This window comes from Aphelocoma coerulescens, chromosome 12 (genome assembly GCF_041296385.1).
Source record: "Aphelocoma coerulescens isolate FSJ_1873_10779 chromosome 12, UR_Acoe_1.0, whole genome shotgun sequence".
Classification (NCBI taxonomy): domain Eukaryota; kingdom Metazoa; phylum Chordata; class Aves; order Passeriformes; family Corvidae; genus Aphelocoma; species Aphelocoma coerulescens.
In genome coordinates, this window is record NC_091026.1 from 18,916,257 (window position 1) to 18,938,927 (window position 22,671).

Here is a 22,671-nt window from a genome sequence, read left to right on the forward strand (position 1 = left end):
AGAGGTTTGATGAGATCTGGCTCAGAAAGTCCCCAGGCAGCTGCAGGAGGAGGGAGGATTTCTGTTCTCCCTCTGAGCCACTGTGGGGTCACCTGGTGTCCCATTTCACTGCTGTTCTCCTCTTTAGATCAGTGCAATGTTGGTATTTACTGACACATTTAAGAGCATCCACAAGGGGGGATTTGGCCGCAGGACACTCAGGTTTGTGTGCTCCTGCTGGAAGGAGTGCCCGGGGGGATGGATGGTTATCTCAATTTCCTGGGAAGTGCCGTGTCAATAATGTTACCACTGAAGTTTAGTGAAGTGTCCGTCGTCAGCAATGGCCCATCCACAGTTCACACTTATTCCTTTGGTCATGAACAGGCTGAACCAGGTCTTGATTTCCACCCTGGATTTTCTTTGTTGCAAGTGCTGCTCAGGGCATTTTGAGGTTCCAGCAGAGCAGGTCTGACTGGGCTGGCAAATCTGGGCTCCTGAGAGTCTTTGCAGGTTACAAGCCACGTTTCTTCAGCTTTCCATCCCTGTGTGTGTGTGACAGCCATGCACAGCTTCAAGGAATGTGCTCCTTGTGCTTAGTGCGTCAGCTGCCAGATGTACAAAACCGATTAAATCAGGTCTCCCAGGTGCTGTGCCATTATATGGGCAGAGAGATGACCAGGAGAAATTATTAACCATTTATTGCTGGCTTTTAAACCATTTCAGAGCATAGGGTGGGATCTGATGAGACTTGAGGGGATTGCACTTTAGGATTCTGTTGGGAACAGCTGGGAGCAGATAAGGGAATATTTGTGAAAATGGATCGCTGGTGCTGGCTGCCTTTTTCTGGGGTCACACACTTGGATTCCAAGATGCTCATGCACCTCCTGCTTCCCCTCAGCTCAGGGTAGATGTCCAGCAGAAACACCAGAAACTGAGTTTTCACATTATCAACACAGGCATCAAACTGAGCCATCGGTCAGAGCCTGGGGACAGCACCATCTGTCACTCTGCCCAGCCCATGGCTGACCTGCTCTCCCAGAAAACCAGCACCTGCCAAGCTGGGCTCCCAAATTCCTTATTTATTCCTTAGTTCCTGGACACTTTGGCCCAGGGAAATTAATTCTATTGCTCTCTTCATTGAGTTGAATGTTTTACTGCTGCATTGTGCTACAGCCTTGCAGGTGTATTTCTTTTTAAATTATATTCATTCCATTTTTAGAGTGGTTTTGTGGTTTGGAAACGGAAAGACTGATGGATTACAAAATTGGGAAGGTGCAATAGTTGCAATGATAGTTGAAACATGTAAATTTGGGGAAATAATGCTAAAGCTGCGTAACTACACTGAAAACTTTTCCTTTTGATGTGCTGTCCAATGTTTATGAAGTCCTTGGTAAGATAAATTGTACATAGACCTTTCTCACTAAAGCTCCTGAGAGTGGAATTGCATCTGAAATAAAGTATCTCTGTTGTGTGCTGCAGCGTATTTGGAAATATTTTGCCATGGAAGGAAGAGCAGCTTTCTGATTTGGGTGATTATTTTAATCACCTCCAGCATATGCATCATGGGCTGCTTTTTTAAGAACTGACAACATCCCAAAATAGGTGATGGGGAAAGAGTCAAGTGAAGGTTATCCTCTCCCTGGTACTGATACTGGGATGTGAGAAATCTTTTAGGGGAAAAACCATGGGTGACATTGACACCTGAACTAAAATGGGCTCCTTATGAATATTCCCTCTCTTTCCCAAACTCTGGAGTGACTCTGCACATGGGGGGGTTTTCAGGGGAAAAACCATCTATAGCTGCATAAAACCTGCTGCTGGAGCAGTACATTTATAGCAGAAATGCAGCAGAAATCCCCACCTTTCCCAGCTGATTAGTGAAGCAGGGAGCTCCCTGTGGTGTGGAAAAGCTCGGAGGTGATGGATTCCTTCTGGGAGCTCCCCAAGGCTCTGCCTGGATCCCAGGGCTCTTGTCCCTCTTCTGGGAGCTGCTCTGGGAACACTTCAGAGCACATTTCCTTACCTGGTGAGTTTTCCATGCCCCACTCATTGGAAGGTTTTGCAGTGCTCTGTAGCGCTGAACTCTTTTCGGACCTTAATGGTTCCGTGTGGTATCACTAAATAACCAAACTTTTATTTTTGCTACCAGGCAGCAATTTTTTTCCAGAGTTTCTTCCTGTTGTTCCAAAACTGGCGCCACACGGGAGGCTGTAATTTCTAATTACAAATATTTACCAGCCCTGTAACATCCGTGTCACTGAGAAATTAAACCCAGCTCTAGCTAGTGAAGAGTTTAGCCCAGGGATGTGCCAGTGTTAAGCTGTGGGGATCCATTACTTTGCTGAAGATTTGTGCTGTACAGGACTTAAACAAGGACCAAACCTTAGAGTATTTGGAGAGGGAACCAAAGAGCTGAGGTTGATGCCATATTTAGTAGTGCATTATAATTTCTCTTGGAAGCGGTAGACCAGTAATCTGGGAATTTTGGCTGTCATCCTGCTGCTATTTATGAGCAATTTTAATGCAGTAATTACATGTAGGGAAAATTGTTCACTAGGTTGATGAGATAAATGGAAATTCAATCTTTTTTTCTTGTTTGGTTGTCCAATATTTTTATTACATCCCTCTGGAAGCAAGGGGATATAATAAAAGAATCTGGAACTCCACTGCTCCTTGGAAATACTGATAGTTTGAAAGATTTGCTCAGTGTAAGTTAAAGGCAGCTCATTAAACAAACAAATGAGCTGTCCTCAGAGCAATCAGTATTTACTATTAACCGAACAGCACAGTAAATAATGAATTGCAGGTAAGGAGCTACAGATAAGTATTTGCAGTGAATTCAAATTACTTGGCTTAAGCCTGAGGCAGAGAAAAGCAAATAGAAAGATAGAAATAGAGGGAGGAGGGGGATAGAAGAAGGGAGAGGAGGGGTTGCAGATGTAACATTTGTTGCAGCAATCCGTGTTCATTTGTTGTGCAGAAGAAAGGCTTTTTTGGGCAATCTGGTGCCCCCTCCCTGGTGCAAGTGGTGCTCCTTGTGAGAACAAAGGAGGATGTGGAATTCCTGGGGAAAAGGAGAAAAGAAGGCTTTGGGAAGACCCTATAACATCTTTCCGGTGTCTGAAGGGGGGTTACAGGAAGGCTGGAGAGGGACTTTGGGCAAGAACATGGAATGGCTTCCTACTGCCAGAGGGCAGGGTTAGATGTGGGCAGGAATTGTTCCCTGGGAGGGTGGGCAGGCCCTGGCACAGGGTGCCCAGAGCAGCTGGGGCTGCCCCTGGATCCCTGGCAGTGTCCAAGGCCAGGCTGGACACTGGGGCTTGGAGCAGCCTGGGACAGTGGGAGGTGTCCCTGCCCATGGCAGGGGTGGGATGGGCTGGGCTTTAAGGCCCCTTCCAACTCAAACCATCCTGTAATTCTGTGAAAAGCAGGACTCTGGGCCTGACCCAGCTTGGAGAGCAGGGCTTATGTTTTTCCTGAGGTCAAGATTTTGCAAGTGGGTCCCTGGCACTCTCCTACCCCAAGGACAGAGCTGTGCTTTGGCACCAGTGAGACCGAAACCTGCCCATGGCTGCCAAGTGCCTGCACAGCTCCCTCAGTCATTTCTCCAAATTAGTTAGGCAGCGAAATTGTTCATTTGCTAGGAACTGGCACAGGTTGAGAAGTTTGGGTTTGGAGTTTAATCATCGCTGGAGTGAAAGATTGTGCTGCCTGAAGTTTGGGTGGGTGGCTGTGTGTGGAGCCAGGATGGATGGAGCTGTCTGGGGGATGGCTGATACTGCTCATTAAGGAAGGGGCTCGGCGTGTTTTGGGTGCTGAAGGTGAGGGGGAAGCTCGGGGATTTAATCAGGATCCCTGCAGTTTCACCTGAGGCCTGGTGGGATGGCCAAGGGCGTGACAGGCGTCCTAAACACCTGAAGCTTGGCAGCCCTGCCTAAATGTCACCTTGAAAAGGTGGAGAGCTTGGCCCAGGTCTCTGCAGGGAGGATGTGCCTCACCTGGCTGCCTGCTGAGCACCAGCTCTGCCCAGAACAGAGCAGAGACCGGTGAGTGGGGCACATGGGGGAGATGTGTGTGAAGTGTTGGCATTCCAAAATCCCAGTCACAGCCAGGGTATTGCCTCTGCTGCTCCATCAGGGATAACACACAGACACAGCAACAGGGGGCTTGTCCTGCTGGGAGGTTGTCACAAGGTAAATACCTCCACAGAGAGCCTCTTGCTTGATTCACATCACCCCAGGACTGCACCTCATGGAAACCCCTCAGAATAAGCCAGCCGAGGTCCAACGCAGCTGCAGGGAGGTTCCCGAGTGGAATTCTCTGCTGGATGTGCCCAAGTCCAGCACTGCTGGTCCCCCTGTGCTGGCTGCTTCCAAATGCTGGTGCTATCAGCCCCCAGCATTAGTATTCAAGCCAGGGAACAGGAGTGAGGTGCTAGACAGGCCGACTAATTACAGCAGCCTGCAGAGGCAAGTCGGGCTGCACCACATGATAAAGGATATCCTGCTTGCTTGGAACGTTGCTGCTTTGCTCTGGCACTTCATTAAAAAAAAAAAAAGAAGGAAAAAAAAATAAGGTGTGAACTAATTGGTTTGGTTAAGAGATTGAGCTGTGCTCTTGTTTTTTTCTTGAAATTAATCTGAATTCATGCAATGCTTTGTAATACTCATCTAAAGGAAACTTCCCACGACCTTAGCAAGCTGCACACCTCCTGTAATCCCAGCTCCCGTGCCTCTGGCTGGCATCCTGACCTGCCTGCTCCTGTCCCCAGAGCTGTCAGCAGATGAGGGAGAGGAGGCTCTCGCTGCCACCAGCATACCATCTGCAGGCAGCAAGGCTGGTCAGGTTTTATGAGCCTAAATTGCAATTGTGCATCCAGAGGGTTTTCTGTCAGAGCATCTGTTTTACTGTGGATGACACAGATCTGGAGCTGAGCGTGTGCCAGGAGCAGGTGAGGAGGGGGAGAGCCCCATCCTGCAGTGACAGCAGCCATCAGGTGGCTGCTGGCTGGGGCTGCTGCATGTCCTGTGTGTCCCCTGTGCTGTCACACAGCCCAGGTTTTGGCAGGCTGAGCTTTGGAAAGCTCCCCTGCTCTCAAGTCAGAGCCAGGAGAACTCAAACTGGGGGAATATCGACTGCCACAAACAGAACTACTGGTGTTGCCTGATTCTGGCTGATTTACACCCAACATAGCCTGGGGGTACCAGCTGAGCCTGTCCCCTGTCCCTGTCCCCTCCAGTGCCCTTCTGCAGAGTAAGGCACTAAGCAGATTAGTCAGTTCTTCCATCAGCAAATACTCCGGGCCTAAGATACTTAAAAGACATCTGGTTTTTAGCCTCATTTCTAAACAAATGAGGCTTATGTGATTATAGGGTCTGTCGGTTGCCCCTCGTTGGCCAATTTCAATCTTCACCCGGGGATTTTGGTCTCACAGATGTGAACTTCCAGGAAGTTTTCGTGGATGGGTGGATGTGTGAACAGGAGTCATCCTGGAGGGAGGGCCACAGCACAAGCTGTGCTCATCTTGGGGTTGGTGTGAGAGGGAATGTGCTGGGGGAAAGGGAAATCTCCACTTTCTGCCTGTGTTTTGTAGAGAAAAGCAACCATGAGGAGAAAACCCCCACGGACTGGAGGGTGTGTGGCTGAGCTCTGCCTCTGCTCCAGCTGTGCTGAGCAGGGACAGCCATCCACAGTCCCACCTCCTGCTGCCCCGCATGCCAACTGCTTCCTGTGATCCCGGGATTGCTTTTCTGATCCCTGGATTAACGGGGTGGGATGTGCAAAGATACAAGAGCTGTGTGTGAGCCAGGCTTAGCCTGGCAGTGGGTTGTTGCCCTGGTGCAGCTCTGCCTGTGGGGCAGAGCTCGCTGGGCTGTGCGGGGCTGGGCTGCCTCATCGGTCCTTGGCTCCTGCAGAGTGGCCTTGTCTTCAAAATTGCTCTTTCCAAGTTATTTTGACAACTGAGTTGTAAATTCTCCTGAGCCTGATGTCCCTTAGCACTGTGGTAGAGGCTGCACAGGTAAACACAACTTGTGCTGGTTAATAATTGACTGAGGTACCGTGGATGAAGCTGGAGATTGGAATCTTCTGTGCACCCACTTTTGTAGAGTCACAGAATCCCAGAGTGGTTTGGGCTGGAAGGGGCCTTAGAAATCATCTTCTCCCACCCCCTGCCATGGGCAGGGACACCTTCCACTGTCCCAGGCTGCTCCAAGCCCCGTCCAGCCTGGCCTTGGACACTGCCAGGGATCCAGGGGCAGCCACAGCTTCTCTGGGCACTCTGTGCCAGGGCCTCCCCACCCTCACAGGGAGGAATTTCTTCTCAATATCTAATCTAAATCAGAATTCTCTCCTTTACTTCTCTATGAATTGCACTTAAATGCTCATTAGAGCTGGATCTGTCTCCTTTTTGCAGCTACACAACATTTTTGCCTCGTAATTCAGAACCTAAGGATATCTAATAGAATGTGTAAAACCCACGTAGAGCAGTTCTGGGGCTGTAAGGGAAAGCAAAGGTTTCATGTTCTGGTTCTTAGTAATGAACTAAATGAAATTGTGTCCTTCTTTGAGCATAAATGAAAGATAAAAGACAGATGAGATTTATAACAAGGTCATTAGTGTACCAAATTTCTCTCATTAGATCTGTTACATTACTTTCCAACTTACACAACTCTCATTAGAAAAATTTATGAACTGGAATGATTACAAATACACCGTATTCTAAACCATCCCTACTTTTAATTGCCAAACAACAAAAAAATAATTATACTTCTGTGCTATAATAGAGCTGTACTATTGCTAGAAATTTAACAGGGGTTGTTCTTGAAACCAGGGGATGGGGGGAGAGGAAATTGGACCATTTAGTGCAATTTAGCTGCAAATCTGAAGCTTTGCTTTAATTTTATAACCTTGTCAGACCCAAGTTGGTATTGCAGGCTAATATTGCTGTTTGTTCTCCTCACTAGACTCCCACTTCCACATCCTGCTCCTGATTTGAAGTGACAGTGAGCGGAAGCATAAGGTATCTCTCATTCTGTTTGGACTCCTTGTTTACAGAAGAGTGATGGAGATGCTATTAAGCACAAAAGGCATCACCATATGCCTGTTTTTCGTTGTATTGAGTTTGGCAGCAGCTATTGAAATACCATTATCAGGTGAGTTGTAGCTATTTGCTGTGCACTTTGCTGTTTTGTTTGGTATTCCTTTGCAGCTCTCCCTGAAGGAAACATATTAAATCCTCCTTTCCAGTTGTGTTCCATTTGGAATTTAATCTTGCCACAATGTGGCCTTTGGGAAATTTGGGGCCGATAAAGAACTTAGCTGTCCTGTTTGGGCCTGCTTAAATGGAGCAGTAAAGTTGTCTAACAACATCTATCTGGTGTTTGCCATCCAACACAACACTTAGCTCCGAGGGTTTGGGTTTGGCCTTCACTTAAATTCCTCATTTTGGCTCTGAATCCCCCTGAAGCTTGTTTGATGTGCATTTATCCCTCCTTACGTGTCGTGCAACCTGCCATTCCAGCCTGGGAAAGGAGCAGGGGGATGTCTCAGGGCAAATATTGGTCCCCAGAGAAGGATTTCACACTCTGTGGGCTGCTCTGGGGAGCAGCTCCTCCGTCCCTCACCGCCTGGGATGAATTCAAACTGCTTGTTTTACATGGATCATGAGCTTCCAGGACACGTGTAAAATACAGGATGAGGCTCACAGGGAACAATCCAAGGAAAGCCAGGGGACCCCTCTGCCTGGAGTACAGCCCAGACCTCCCGAGCTTTGCATTTTTCAGACATAAATGGACCAGGAGGGTTGACAATGACAGTTTGCTTTGTTGTTTTGGTGGCAAAAAAAGCCCCAACAAAGCAAAACTCAACAATATTGGAGCTTACGAATTACAGTGAGGAAAAACAAAGAAGTAAACTTAAAGAATAGGAAATTTAGGCTCTTTTCAGGGTTTCAGAGTAGGACACAGGCCAGTTTCAGGGCATCCTGTGGGTCTGCCATGAGCTCTTAGCACTCTGGAGCCTGCCAATAGCCCTTAAAAGAGGAAGCCAACCAAGCCAGTTTATAGGATATTTTTGTAAAACTATCCAAATTTGCATTGGAAAGTAGAGGTTTTTTGGGTTTTTTTCAGAAAGGTGCTGCAGTGGCTCCTTGAGTTTCAATAAAGCCAAAGTGGGGCTGTGATGTAAAGTGCAGGACAAACTCTCTGGGCATCCACTGCTTTTATGAACCTACCCCAGGGAACCACCTAAACCTTAATTAGCTCTAATGAAGCATTTGATATTTTAATAGAAAGAGTTGTTTCTGATCAGTGAAGCTGGTGGGCTTGGAAGTGTTCAGCTTTGAGACCACATGATATGACAAGGCACCACATTTCACTTCAGCTCTGAGCTCCCGGGACTTAAAGCAGCACCCAAAGAGCCAAAGTTAATTCTCCTCCTGGCTGTTGATAACAATGGGATGATCCTATTATCCCCAGCTCCACTGCAGGGAGCATTCTCCTTCCTGTTACACAGGCTTTTGCAACACTTTAATTCTGTCAGAAAGAAGGAAAAGTTGGTGCAGCCTCCTTGTGTGACCGTGCGGCTGTGCCCCGGGGTGGGTGTTAAACCAGCCTTGCAGTCCGTGCCTTTTCCTGGTGGTTTTATCCAGGATGGAGGCAGCAGTTTGCTAATCCATGTGTGTGCATCTGTGTCTGGCTTAAATCCAGGTACTGACTCCACCTAGGAAGAAATTTGCCAGTCCACAGCGCCGGGCTCTGGCTTTAGCTCTGGCGTGGTCCCAGCTCCCCTCTGCCCTGGCTGGGTTGGGAGGGCAATGAGGGTGGGCACTGTCCCTCTGCCAGGCCTTTCTTTGCCTGCCGAGGCAGTGACAGTGATCATTTTGGGGAGCAGACAGTATTATCCATGCCAGGGGGGGGATGCTCATCTTTTTCCCAAGGCAAGCCTCACTTTGTGCAGGAGCAAGGCAATCCTGCCATTGTCCTTCTCCACTCAAGGGGAGCTCAGTTTGGCTGGAATGGCCTTTTAACCCGATTCCTCCTTGTGTTCAGTTTCCCAGCTCCCAACAATCACAGAGCAATCCCACACCCAGGTTGCCTACCCCTTTGACGAGGACTTCACCATTAAATGTGAAGCCAGAGGAAACCCCCAGCCCACGTGAGTACTGCTTGGAGAAGCAAACAGAAGCCAAGCTTGCTTTTAACTTTGCCAGACATGGCTGTGGCTGTCAGGAGCTGCTGCACAATAACCTGCTCATCATCCTCGGCGGGGTGAAGGTTTGGCTTTCCATTCAGGCCATTCAGCTTTTGTTGCTCCATCACTTCCACTTGCCCCGTGAATAGGTATCAACATGCTTTTCCTTGCTGGGGGATGTTTCATTTCTGTGGCTCGTGCCAAATTCAGCTCGTGATTTAAAAAACAATCTTGTCTGGGTTGTGCTGCAAAAGATGGGCTGGGTCATGGTAACCTAAGGGGCCCAGCTGCTCCTCTGCCTCTTCCACAGCAACCCTAAAAATCCCAAACACATTGAACTGTGTATTCAAACCCCACATTTGCATTTTATCAGATGCCTTGTCTGTTCCTAACATCAGCAGGGCCATGGTGGTGGTACAGAGAGACACATAAGGAGGTATTCAAATAAATAGCCAAAGACAAGCTCTGTGCATTTTACACCAGTGTGGAAAAGAGGAAGATTTTTAATGAAAATGTGATTAACAAGAGTGTAATAATAACACAGTAAAAGCTCCTCCCGAGGCTTTCACCACTGAATGGTGTTTGGGCTAAATTAATAGCTGGTTTATACATCATTTTTTCTCTTTAATCCTTCCCTTCTTTCTCTGCAACACAATTTAAACTTTAAAAGGGCATTCTTTTATTTATATCAAGATGATTTGGTAATTTTTAATTGAGCTCTGAATGGGGATTTGTAGCATGATAACAAATTCCCTTTGTTCACTGTTTGTCAGTGCATCAATGAAAAGTTTCCTGGTGTATTTAAATGATGTGAGAGTGCCTGTTAGGTGAAGGGATCCCATATTCCCTCCATCCTGGAGCAAGGCAGTTTTGCCAAGACTGGTGAAGTGCCAAAACAACAGTTTTGCTGACATTAATTTATTCTCTTAAAACAATGCTCTTAAGAAAACAAACCCAAAAAAAGGGTACATATTCCACCAAATTGGCGTGTAACTTCCACCTGTCTGATTTTAAATCAGTTTAGATTTAAATCAGTTTAAAATTGCAGTCCCTCTGAGAATTGCAGGTCCAGAAGATGTGACAAATGCTTCAGCATTCATCAAAATCACCCCCCAGCAGCATCAAAACTACAAATGGTTCTATGGCAGGGAGAAACTCCGTGGAATCATCTCCATTTCTTCTGGTTCAGCCATGGTGGAGGGTGGGAAAAGCTCTTGTGGATCTTTGCCATTCCAAAGCAGCAATTCCACTACAGCCACAGCCTTTGCAAGCCTCCAGGTCCTGTCAGCGTGTGGCCCTGGCGTTCCCAGATCTGTTCATCGCTGCCCTTGCCCTGAGCTCTGTGCTCATGTCTCTTGTCACAGCCAGTTGTCCAAAAGCAAAGTGTGTGGAAGGAGAGATGTGCCCGAGAGCCAGCACGAGGCAGAGGAGCACGGTGCTCACTGTGCCACTCAACTCTCTCCTCTTACATGGACTTTTTCCTTTTAGTTTGATAAAACCCTCTTGGCCCCACGTTCACCCGTGGTTTAGTAGCAAAATGCTGTTCTGGGGCCTGCCCAGTATAACATCTCTATTTTTTTTCAGCTTTAACTGGACTAAGGATGGAAAACCATTTGATTTATCATCTGATCCGAGGATAGTTGCATCTAACAACTCTGGAACTTTTGTGATCCAAAACCGGGGAATCATCAACAATTTCCAAGGGAAATATCGCTGCTTTGCATCCAACGTGCTGGGAACTGCCATGTCAGAAGAAATTGAGCTGATTGTTCCAAGTAAGGGCTTCTACTTTTGGGTTGAATTTATAATTATTATTTTTATTATTAAGATGAGAACTGTCTTTCCTCAAAATAAATGGGAAAGAACCAGTCCCTAAGGTGGTGTATGGTAAGACATGAGTTGTTTGTTGTTCAGTGAATATTCAAAGGAAGAAGTTGTATTTTCTCCCTGGAATGATTTAATTTAGTTCCTGGTTTTGAGGAGAGAAACCAAATCTGGATGCAGGGTTTCAGACCACTGGACTATCAGCTCCCACAGGTTATTACTGTAAAATAGCAATGGATGCAAATGTTTGAAAGCTCCAGGGGAAGTGATTTGATCAGATGTGAATTCATTAATCTGATGTCAGCAGCATTCAGGGTTTGGGATAAATACTGATGGGGAGAATAATAAAGCCCTGGAACTGAATGGAAAACAAGCTCTAAAATAAAGCAGGGAAAATTACTGATCCTAGAAATTTGTGCTTCCACCATTAGCACGGAGGAAGGGCAGAGGGGGAAATTAGGGATGAAGGACCAGGTTTGTAGAAGTGGGATGAAATTTATGAATAGAGTCAAAGAATCATTAAGGTTGTCAAAAGACTTCTTAAGATCGAGTCCAGCCCTTAACCCAGCCCTGCCAGGTCCAACACTAAACCATGTCCCAGAGCTGATACAGCTGGTCTGTACCAATCCATTAAATCCTTGTAGTCTGAGAGATGAACACCCATTTTGGTCCTAAATTCAGGATTGAAACATATGAAATTAGGAGAGGAAAATTTGAAGCAGAATCTTCCCAGTGGGAGGACAAGAAACTTGGGAGCAGGGTGAGAACCTGAAGCAGGTTTTATGATGCAGTTCAGTGGCAGAGATGGAGAAGCAGCAGTGCAGTGGAATTTTTTCAGATTAGATCCTGCATTTCCAAGCTCCTACAGTATTTTGTTATCAAATATCTGACATCTCCATGCTCAGGTGGAATCCTTGTGGCAGGAGTTACATCCTCAGCCTTCTCACCCCCACAGTGCCAGGAGCTGGCTGCTTTGTACAAAACCCACTTGTGGCAGATCAGTGCAGATGAAATGGGCTGTGAGAAACATGAATAAACATTTTTGTCCTGTCTTCAGCATAGGAAATAATCCTGAGAAGCATTCAAGGCATAGCCAGGGCTGGGAGAGTCATGGTGCTGTGGCCACATTGAAAACAGGACATTGCACGGGCTGGGAGGGTTCCTGGGAGGGAGCTGCTGAGGATGCCATGTAAATGTATTTTATGAGTGCTCCTCATGAAAGACATGCCTTCTTTCCCTTCCATCCAGTTTTATGGACTTTTTTTTCCCTTGGGAAATCTATTTCATGTTGCAGTGTAGGGCACAGTAATCCCTGATGCCAGAGCTTGGTGTTTGGTGAGGAATTAGCAGGATTCCAGGTGTTGCTCTGTGGTTTAGCCTCCACTGCTGTGCAGTTGTTTTAAGGGAAGAGCATTCCAGAGTGGAGGAGAACTGCATGAGATTTTAGGACAGCAAGATGAGGTTTATTGAGCTGTTGGCTGCACAGGTAGGACAGGGCAGCTGATGGCAGCTGGAGTTTCGGGCAGGGACAGGAGAGTCATGCAGTTAAACTTTATACAGGACATAGCTTTTAATTTTGAAGTCTCCCCAGGGCACTGGGGTTAATACAACCTTTCTTAAGCAAAATGTCTCACACTCATTACATTTCAGAGGAGTGAAAGTGCTCAGTGTCATGTTTGTACCTCCAGCAGCAGAATATTCTGATACTCCATTGCTACTGAACTAAAAAAGATGCTTAAAATGGAAAACAAGGAGTTGATGTCTGTATTTGGGATTATTAAATCTGTATTCAGGAAGAGATTTTTTGCTTTTAATGAAAAACAGTCTAGAGTAGCTTAAGTAGATATTAAATATTGCGGGAGTGGATGGCAACAAATTCGTGGAGAGGTTGTGAACATGGTTGTTCTCAAAAGCAAGAGGAATTTTAGTGCTAATATATGCAAAGTCCTAAACCCAGCAAATAAATACATGGTACAGATAATGCATTAGAGGGATTTGCCCAACTCACACATCTTTTAAAGCACAATTGCTGTTATTAGAACTCTTCTGCCATCAGTCCTTTCATTTACTGGTGCAGTGTAGATGCTGCAAATTAAATCAGGATTCAGAGAGGAGTAGAAGGCACCTTTGATTTTCTAAAGTGCTGGATGCTCCGCAACTGTGCCCCAGTGAAAGAGCTGCTGCTGCACAGATCTGCTGTAAATCAGGCCCTGCCACAGAGGGGCTGGGGATAAATTACCTCTATTCACCCCCAGGTTTTGAAGCAGAGACTGGTACATGTGAGATCACTCCCTGCATTCATGATAATGATGCAGAGGTGGCAGAGCTGTGCCAGCTGTATTCAAGTCAGATGTAAAGCTCCTTGGCAAAGTCACCGTGCCAGGGAAGGGAAGAAAACCCCAGCAGAGCAGGGCAGTTTCTTTCATAAATTACATTTCCACTGCAGAAGCAGAATACTGGGTCTGTGAGGTTGCTGCTGAAAAGGAGAACAAAAGACTGTTTACTCACAGTAGTCATTCCAGGGAAGCAATAGAAATGTCAGCAGAAATGATCATTAAATCTCACCTACATAATGAAAATACCCCACCTCCCCTATGCAGGATGACATTAAGGAGAGGGGGAAGAATGGGCTCTGAGGATCTCGATGTGTTTGCAGCTCTAACAAAGGCCAGATTGTTACAAGATACATTCAGCATGAAAATGAATTTAAATGGTGAGAACACAGACTTCAGCTCCCCTCCTCCAGCATTTCGGGAATCTGCTGCTTGAATTAGTGAGCAGGCCCAATGCCAGAGGAAGGAGAAGAAGTACAGTTTAAACTTCTTTAATTAACTCTGTTGTAAAAGACTCTTCATGACAGACTGAGTTAAGATTTATGCTCGGTTTTTCTAAAGCTGCTGCTCCAGAAGACCAGAGACCTGAGGATGGAAATATTGGCTGAATGGAGAATTATGCCGTGGCAGGCTGTGCTCTGCCAGTGATGTTAGTGCAAGAATTCCTAAAGAAAGCGGGACCTGAGTTGATATTCCAACACTCAGGTGTGAATATCCTGAAATCAGTAAAAGATACTGAGCTGGTGACGTAGGCCATCCCAGTTTCAGGAAGGCTTTGGTGTAACCTTTATGGAAGAGAAAACAAAAGAGCAATTTACCGAGTCTTGGCAGGTGATGGGAATGAAATTGAACCCTCTTGCCTCCTAAGCCACCCTTTACCTGTGGCAGCTTTTCTGGACTCCTAAATCCTTGGTTTCACTCTGATCCTTGCCTGTGGCCATCATTTTGAAAAGGTAACAGAGATTTATGCAAAAAAAAAGCTGTCACTGATTCCATTCCACACCTTTGGGAGCGAGTGGACTCCCAGCCACGCTCTTCCTGACAGCCAGGCTTTGCTAACTTTTTCAACTTAAGGCAGCAATTAAAAAATCCATAAACAAGCAGGATCATATCTCATAAAGAGTTCAAAGGATGCAGTGGAAATCACAGATTTAACTACTGCTCCTGCTCCTGGATCAGAATATCAATTGAGGCACAGAGATGAGCCCTGGAAGCTTCCCAAGCTTCACGCAGTGCAGCTCAAGATCAGGGACTGAAAGTCGTGGTTGAGATTCCTTGATATTTTGGGCTGTTTGCTGTACAAGATACAGATCTGTATAAAAAATCATAATGAAATGCTAATTAAAGTGTCTAAGGAGCTGGAAATTTTGAGGTTATAGACATTTCTTGACTATTTCTGCTTGGTCACACTTCTACATCCTTTAAGGGTTTATTTGTAAGGAAAAATATGAGAATATCCATGATGGGTTAGGCTGAGTTCTCCTCTATGCCAGGACATCTCCAGCAGAATGGACAGCAAAGGCTATAAAGCCAGACCTGGGTTACAGTGGTGATTTTCTACAATAATTTCACAATATATTTGCTAAGTGCTGATTTGCCATCCTGAATTCACTCCCATTTTACACCTGATATTGATAAAAACAAGACACAGGGATCTCAAGGACAAGTTGCCTGGAGAAATGGGTTTTCCTTTGTTCAATTTCTCCACACTTGACCCCAAAACATGTAAAATACCAGCTGGAACGGGCTCCATTCTCACATAAACTGGAATAAATTGCCATAATTGATGCAGTTTTAGTGTGAGGTCACTGTAATCAGCAGTAGGACAAAAACTGAGCTGTAGGACAAGGTGTCCTAAATGGATCCCTGAGTAAATCTGGAGCAATGCTGGGGACTGGGGTTCCCAGCTCTGCTTGCTGTATTTCTGAATCTCTGTTTCTGCTAAATTCAAATTAATCCTTTATGTTGCACTCTATTGGTCTCCCTCCTGTTTGCTTTAGGTTGAGAAGCTGCATTTTCTGAAGGGATGAGGAAGAGAGACTCAGGCTCCTTTCTGGATTTTCTCCCAGCCCCCCTAATCTGCCAGTGGTGCTTCAGCTTGGTCTCAAGCACAGCTCAGTCATTAAACTCTGAGTCACCCCAGGGATTAAGCAGATCCTGGCTCCTTGCACAAATGACTCTGGCCACTGATAATCTTCCATCTCCATGGTTCACACACTGTCAGAGCACTTTAATTCTGGTGGTTTTTGAGTGCAGCCTTGTCAGGAGAAAAACCTTGGTCAGCAAAGCCTTTCCCAGGAGTATTTTAAGAGGTGTCATGGTGGTATTTTAGGAGATTCTCCATAGCAGGAGTTGGGAGTGCAGGTTTCCATCTGCCCCATGGCTGTTCCACACACACACCAAGGGATTTTTGTGTGGTGAGAGCCCTCCTGGCCCCTCAGCCTTTCTCAGAGTCACTAAAGCCCACTGTTCTCCCCCAGAGCTGTGCTGGATTCTCTGTCCCCTCCGGTCACATCCCTGTGTGGGAATTCATGGAAGATTGATGTGACCCTTTCAGTGCTGTCGCTACAGAGCCATCAGCTGGATTTTTCAGTGGCCATGTGCTGCACTGAGAGCTCTGTACAGTATTAAACACTTCCACAGCACAATTAATTTTGTGCAATGCTTCTGAGTTTAATTCAGCTGCGAGAGCTTCTGTGATCAGCCACAAATCAGTGGTGATTGATTCGGGAATATCCACTAATTAGAACATAGGAGCGCTGCAAAAAAATCCAAAATATTGCCTGCATAGACACACTGAAGATTGATGTACAGAATCCAAAGTCTAATGTGACAGAAGCTTTTTATTTTTAGCAAATCAGAATTCAGAATTTTTCTAGTCATTGAGACCAGTGGGACCCCAGCAAGAAAAAAATTGTGCTTGTCAGAAGGTTTGCCTCAGGAATTTATCAAGAGTTTTCATCTCCTGCAAAGCTTCAAGGATTAAGCCACTCAAATTTATCCATTGCGAGGAGGAAAATCAAAGTTTTCCAATGCTTTCCATGGTGAACTAAGCAAAAAAAACCAGCATGGAAGGACCCAAAAGCCCTGATAACCTGTGGTGCAAATACTTGTTGGAGGTGGAGGACATTTGGGGTCAAATTGCTGCTTCCCCCAGTGAAGTCCAGCTGCCAACATCTGGGCTCCGTGTTGGAGATGAACGTCTGTGCTGCCAGCTAATGCCACCAGCACCATGACTGGTCACTGTCTCCTGGTGGGACTCACTGTATTTCTGTATAATCCTGTAATTACTGGCCACAGAAATTCACTGAGAAGCCCCGTGGTTATGGCACCCAGCTGGGATATCGGATACCCAGATCTGGTTGTGCTAAATGAGGCAAAAAATGGGTTTGAACAGGGGTGCCAATGCCCTAGATAAGTGATCCCATATTAGTCCATTTGCTGGTCTCTTTGGTTTGGTCAGAAATCCCTTATCCTTCACCTGATCCAGCCTACTTAAAGTTTTGTTGTGAGTGACGTGCTTTGGGGAATAAACAAACTTTAGATCAAGAAATTGGTGTTTTCCTACTGGAAAATATTCCACCTCTGCAGTCAGCAGATGTATTTTCCATGTGCTGGATATGAATATGCAGCTCTTTTTTTCTAACCTGAAATTTCACCTACAGGGTGGGTGATGCTCATTAGCTGCATTTTGCCTCTCCTAAGAATTCCTAACTTATTAATAACCCTCCTGGAGATCAAATCTCTGCAGAGTCTGCATTCAGGCAATCAGCACTGGAGTGATTGCTTCTTTTCATGTTTACTAATCCTGAGATGGGTAAAGTGTCCTCAGAGTCCTGTCCCTGCATTTGTCCCCCTCTGCTTTGCCTCCTGCACTGTGATGCTCAGATTCCCTGCTGGACCACTGATGTCTCAGGTTGTGGAGCTGCTCCCCGAGCTCCCTGTCATGACTTGGGCACCAGGAAGGTGATGTTTGCTGTGCCAGTTTGACTCTGCACAGCCAGGACATTCTCCATCCTTGGCTGTTTAATTGTTGCTCATTTTGCTGGTTGGTGCTGGTCTGAAGTGAAACTTTGGCCAGTTTGAACCTGCCTGAAATGAAAGCAGGAGGCGACGTCAGCCCTGAAACTGCCTTAGCTCAGTTCCTTTGAGGAGTGGTTGCGTTTTGCAGGCTGGGGTTTCTCTGTGATCACCTCTGAGCTGAGCCTCCCTTGGTCTGGGGTGGGCTCCAGCCCAGCTCTGCTCCCCATTTTCTCAGACGAGCTCCAGTGGCATTTTGGGCATCCCAGGTTGCCCAGGTTTGCCAAGCATGGACCAGGCTTTGAACAAAAAGTTGGCATCAGGTGCTGTGGGTGATTAAACATCGATCCATTAACGATTTAACCTATATTTAAGCCCAGCTAGAGCAGCCCTGGTGCAGCCCTGTGCGAGCTTTGTGGCAAGCCTGTCCCTGCACCCCGAGCCTGCAGGAATCCACGGCTGAGCTTCCACACCTGAGGGCATGAGGAGGGGACAGAGCCTTCACACCAGCCTTCCTCTGATCCTGGAGATGGAGAAGAGCTGGGACAGCTCCAGGCACGAGGTGGAGCAGCTGCCTGGTGTCTGTCCTCACCTGCACTGACTTGCAGTGGATGCTTGGGAACCATGTTTTATCCAAGGTTTCCCAGAACATTCCACACTCCCAGGCTGGTTTCTGATCTCCTGGGAGCAGCTGGGGCCCCATCAGTGCACAGCCCTCTGTGCCAGGCTTGTCCTTAGGGACTCTGTGGCCTTGAGTTGTCCCTTCCAGACAGCACAAAGGAGCTAAAGAAAGAGTTTGAAAAGAAATGCATTAAACTAAAGCCAAAGCAAAGCACAGGACATCACAAACAAGTGTTGAACATCGTCATTCGGTGCCTGGCTCTGCACAGGATGGTCCAAGAACTTTGTGAATGAAGGGATTCCAGCTCTGAGTGTCCCAGAATGCAGGGATTTCCTACTCTGAGTAAAACTCATCATTACTTTGTGCCTCTTCGTAAATTAAAATATGTATTAAAGGCAGAGAATGCAAAGGATGATGTAAAGGTAAATATTTCATTAAAACTCTATCAAGGGGGAAGCAAAAGGCAAAATTTCAAAAAGTACCAATTAAAGAGGAATTTCTTTGCTTTTTTGTGCAGGTGTACCAAAATTCCCCAAAGAAAAAATCGAGCCTCTGGATGTGGAGCATGGAGATTCTGTGATCCTGCACTGCAACCCCCCAAAAGGCATCCCCCCTTTGCATATCTACTGGATGAATATTGGTGAGTAAATGTTTTTTACACAATTCAGACAAGGGGGCTCGAAGCATTTGTCTTCCCGAGCAGTTTCATTGCAGGTTCATCGTGGATGGGGTTGGTAGCTGTGCAAGTCCTTGGGAGGAATATCTGGATATTGAAGAATAAAACTGAAAAGCAAAGGATGGAGATGTGGCTTTGCACAACCCAAAGTTAAATTGTAGAGTGCATTGACACAACATCTCATTAAATACGAGATACCAAAAAATGTATGTATTGGTAAGTGATGAGGAGTCCTGCAGTTACAGGAGGGAGGATATCACCTGTCAATATGTTATTTCTATCATTATTGTTTTCCTCTTTCCATAAATTAATGACAGATTTGTGATAGTAAAGGAACAATAATCCACCAGGTTTATATAATTAGTTCCTTGTGGATTTCTGTCCTGTTATTCTGCAGTGTTTGTGTTCTGCAGGAATTTCTGGCTTTTGGGAAGCAAAATAACTCGGGGGTTTTAATATCAATTTTTCCTTAGCAGTTATTATTATAAGGTATATATTATTATCTAAAAAATATTTTTTATCACTTGTCTACTGAATATTGGTAAATAACCCATCGGTTCTGCTGGATTTTCTGCCTCTTTCCCTTTGGAGTTTCATTCTCTGGAAGGAAGCACATGAGGGGAGCATTCAGAGCCCCTTTGGTGAAACAGCTCCATGTCATTCCCACCTCACAATTATCTTTCCTTGCCAGATTTGCAGCACATCCCACAAGATGAAAGGGTCTCCATGAGCCTGAAGGGAGACCTCTACTTTGCCAACGTGGAAGAAAGCGACAGCAGGAGTGACTATTGCTGCTTTGCAGCCTTCCCGAGGCTCAGGACCATCGTGCAGAAAATGCCGATGACGCTGAGGGTTTCCCGGTGTAAGTGTGGGACTGAGCTCTTTGCTGGCTCTTGTTTCCATGTGTGTGCACATGGGTGCCCTGGCACTCTGAGGAGAGCCTCTCTCCACAAAGGGCACGGTGCTGGATTTATTTCCTGCGTTGTTAACCTCCTTCTTCGGGCTACATTTCACTGAGAAAAGCTCCTTGCAGCTGTCAGACCCCAAAAGCGCCCTGTCCTTCCTCCTGCTGTCCCCACAGCGAAAGCCAAGGTTGAATTAGGGAAATCTGCTGCTCTTGAGTGCAGCAGGTCCCCCAGGAATGGGACTTCACTGGGCTTTGAGGACTTGGTGGCTGCCTCCACCCTGGGCAAGGCCTGGTTTGGTGCAGCTGCAGCAGTGAGGTTGGAAGGACGGTGCTTCCCGGGTTTTTCCAGGCAGCCTGGAGCATCAGTGGTGGCACAAGAGGTGTTTTCCAGTCTCTCGATGAAATGATGTGTAGGGAATTGAAGATTTCTGTTGTTCATTAAAAATTCTGATCTCTTGGGCCTGTGCAGCCCAAAAAGCCAAGGAGAATTTTGTCTTCATGAGTGAAACCCTCATATTTAATAGGTGATTTTTGAGAGTTTTCTTGTTGGGATAAGAAGATAAGGATTAAAAGTGGCTTTGTGTGTCTCAGTGCTTGCTTAGATCATATCCTGGGGTAATAATTGTAAGAAAAAAATCCAAATTAAAGCCATCTTCATGGCTTTTCAAATGGGATCCCTCCCCCATGCATGCACACAGAGATTAGAGAAAAACGAGATGGGTTTTGGCTGCTGGCACTCCTGGAAGTGGCCCAAAAACCCACTTCAGTGTGTCCACCTTGTCAGCAAAGCCACAGGACTTGGGCCAGGAAAAAATGAGAGGCATGAACTGAAAGGGTTCTGTAAATTCAGCTTGACATTGCCCACTCCACTCTGTGCCAAGGGCCTGGTGAGGGACTGCATTAAAAATAAATAGGTAGGAAAAAAAAAGCAATAAGAAACAAGAGAATGGATAAATTTTATAACACTTCTCTTTAGTGGATACTTAGGAGTTAGTGATTTTTATTACTATAGATAGCGAGGATGAAATGCTGATTATATCACCCATGGGGTATTTTGCAGAGTAACACATAACTTTAAGGCATTCTCATTGTATTTTCAAAGCTCTGTTGCTCATCTGTTGCTTTCCTTTATATTTTTCATTTTTCCTTTCTTTTGGGGCAGAAATTGGGGGGGTGGGGAGGGGCATGGTTTTGTTTTGGTTGATTTATGGTTTCTTTTGATTCTGTCTCAACCCTGCATGTTTGTTTGGTTGTCATTTTTATTTATTTCAGTAAAGCATGCTAATGACACAGGCTCACCTAACGCTGCTGTTACTAAGGGTGAGTTGAATGCATCTGTTTTTAGCCTTTGAACTGAGACTCCACTGGCTGAGGTGAAATGGGAGCTGCTAAAAAACACATCACAAAAGCCTCTTGATTGCGATGGGATGGATTTAAGTGGCCCAGGGAGGACAATTGGCTCATCTTTGTAGTTTTTGAGAGCAATCTGCAGGGTTTTTAATAAAAGAGGTTGTTTTTTTACTTGAGAAAGGAGCATTCATGCTTTATAAGGAGGTGGGAGTAAGGAGGCTGATGTCCTGGGGTTTTGGTGTTATCAGTTCAGAGCAGGAGCCAGAGCTGGATGCTCCAAATCTTGTCCTGGCTGTTAAGAGGACTCTGGGATGAGTCAGCCAGGGTTTGACACCCCAAATTCATGTCACCTCAGGGCTGCATTGCTCCAGGATGAGCTCAGGGTGTGGATTTATGGAGCTTTGGGTGCCCTGTCTCGGCTGTCCCCATCACCTCAGTGTAGATGGGGGGTGGTTCTCTCTGTGTGGTGCCCTGTCTGTGTCACCTGCACACCAAAGCACTTCTCATCCTGGGGATTCCCATCTCCTGTTGCTTTGTGAGCCCCTCTCTGTGGAGCAGATCCTGAAAATATCCTGCTCTCCATGTAGGCAGCATGGTGGCTATTCCTGCAATTCTCCACCCAATTCTTCCTTTTGTTTCAGATATGTGAAATGTAGAGTCTGTAGCTCTTGACTCTTCATTTCTTTGGTTAAATTGCTTTTGAGAGTTTCTCTTTTTTTTTTTGAAATGCTCAATTTTAACTTCCTCAAGGAGCTTTTTTTGCCAGACAAGCATTGAGGTTTCTGAAAAAGGGGGTTATCCTGGAGTATTTTGGGATGGATAACTCAGAGCACTCATCACTCCTCCAACTTTGCCCATGGAGCTGAGGCCTGGGAGCAGGACAAGCAGGGCTTGTGCACTGTGACTGCCACTCCAGAAGCAGTTTTTCCCTCGAAGGGATGTCTGAACTCCTGCTGGGAAGGGGGGCCTGGCTGCCTTTGGCAGCGGGAGGTGGAGGGCAGATGGGAAATGTTTGAGTGTGTCCAGAGGCACCAACGTGTTCTGCTGCAGCTCAGGGCACTTGTGACACAGATTTGTAGAGATGCAAAGCAAGGGGAAATTAAAATTAAAAATGAGAAAATGGTTCAGAGAGATCTATGTGGTCTTTTACCAACGCATCCATAATTGGCTATTTTTGAAGAACTAGCACCATTTGGGGACTGATTCATTAGTGTGCTAATTGTTACGATAGTGATAACTGGGCAGCCACTGAACCCTGCATTTTTCATCCTAAAGCCCTTGTTTGGCAGGCTGGAACAAATGGGCTGCTGGAATCAAATGCGGGTCAATCTTGTTTTATTATTTTTGCAGTCTTCCTTGCAAATTCTATCTGCATTACTGTAGATTTAATAATTGGAGCAAGAGGGATGATTCTATGGGATGCTCAAGTCAGGAAAGGTGGGGTTTCACCTCAGGTTTAAAAGATGATGGAGCCAATGCAGAAGAAAGGTAGTAAAGGATGTAAAGATCAGGAGCTGAGAGATCAGACTGCCTGAGGGGTGATAGGAGGGGCCAGTCCTAGGAAAACAGGATATAAAACTGTAGGAAAAGGGGTTTCATCAGCACTGCTGCCTGTTGGTATCACTGTACCTCCCTTCTGTTATCAGGAGAAATAAAAGTTCCTGGATTAGTCTCAAAGTGTATAAATAAGAAACCTTCTGGCAGCAGTGATGCTTGTGGCATTATTGAAGGATAAGCAAAGGCTCTGAGCTTTCACACCTAACTTCTC

The 22,671-nt window shown here is 46.0% G+C and overlaps 1 protein-coding gene across 8 annotated transcripts in view; it reads left to right on the forward strand.

The window, feature by feature from the left end:
- CHL1 (cell adhesion molecule L1 like) overlaps positions 1–22,671 on the forward strand; it is a 128,904-nt gene that overhangs the window by 67,357 nt on the left and 38,876 nt on the right. For 2 of the 8 annotated variants that reach the window (XM_069028387.1, XM_069028380.1), the window contains exons 1-7: positions 3,908–4,025; positions 6,945–7,133; positions 9,030–9,135; positions 10,756–10,946; positions 18,488–18,610; positions 19,338–19,508; positions 20,826–20,873. In XM_069028387.1, the coding sequence (XP_068884488.1) occupies positions 7,043–7,133; positions 9,030–9,135; positions 10,756–10,946; positions 18,488–18,610; positions 19,338–19,508; positions 20,826–20,873 (730 nt within the window). In that variant the 5' untranslated portion in view covers positions 3,908–4,025; positions 6,945–7,042. Of the gene's footprint in view, positions 1–3,906; positions 4,026–6,944; positions 7,134–9,029; positions 9,136–10,755; positions 10,947–15,328; positions 18,393–18,487; positions 18,611–19,337; positions 19,509–20,825; positions 20,874–22,671 lie in introns of those variants that run through there. The other 6 variants (XM_069028383.1, XM_069028381.1, XM_069028385.1 and 3 more) reach the window with 5 other exon arrangements.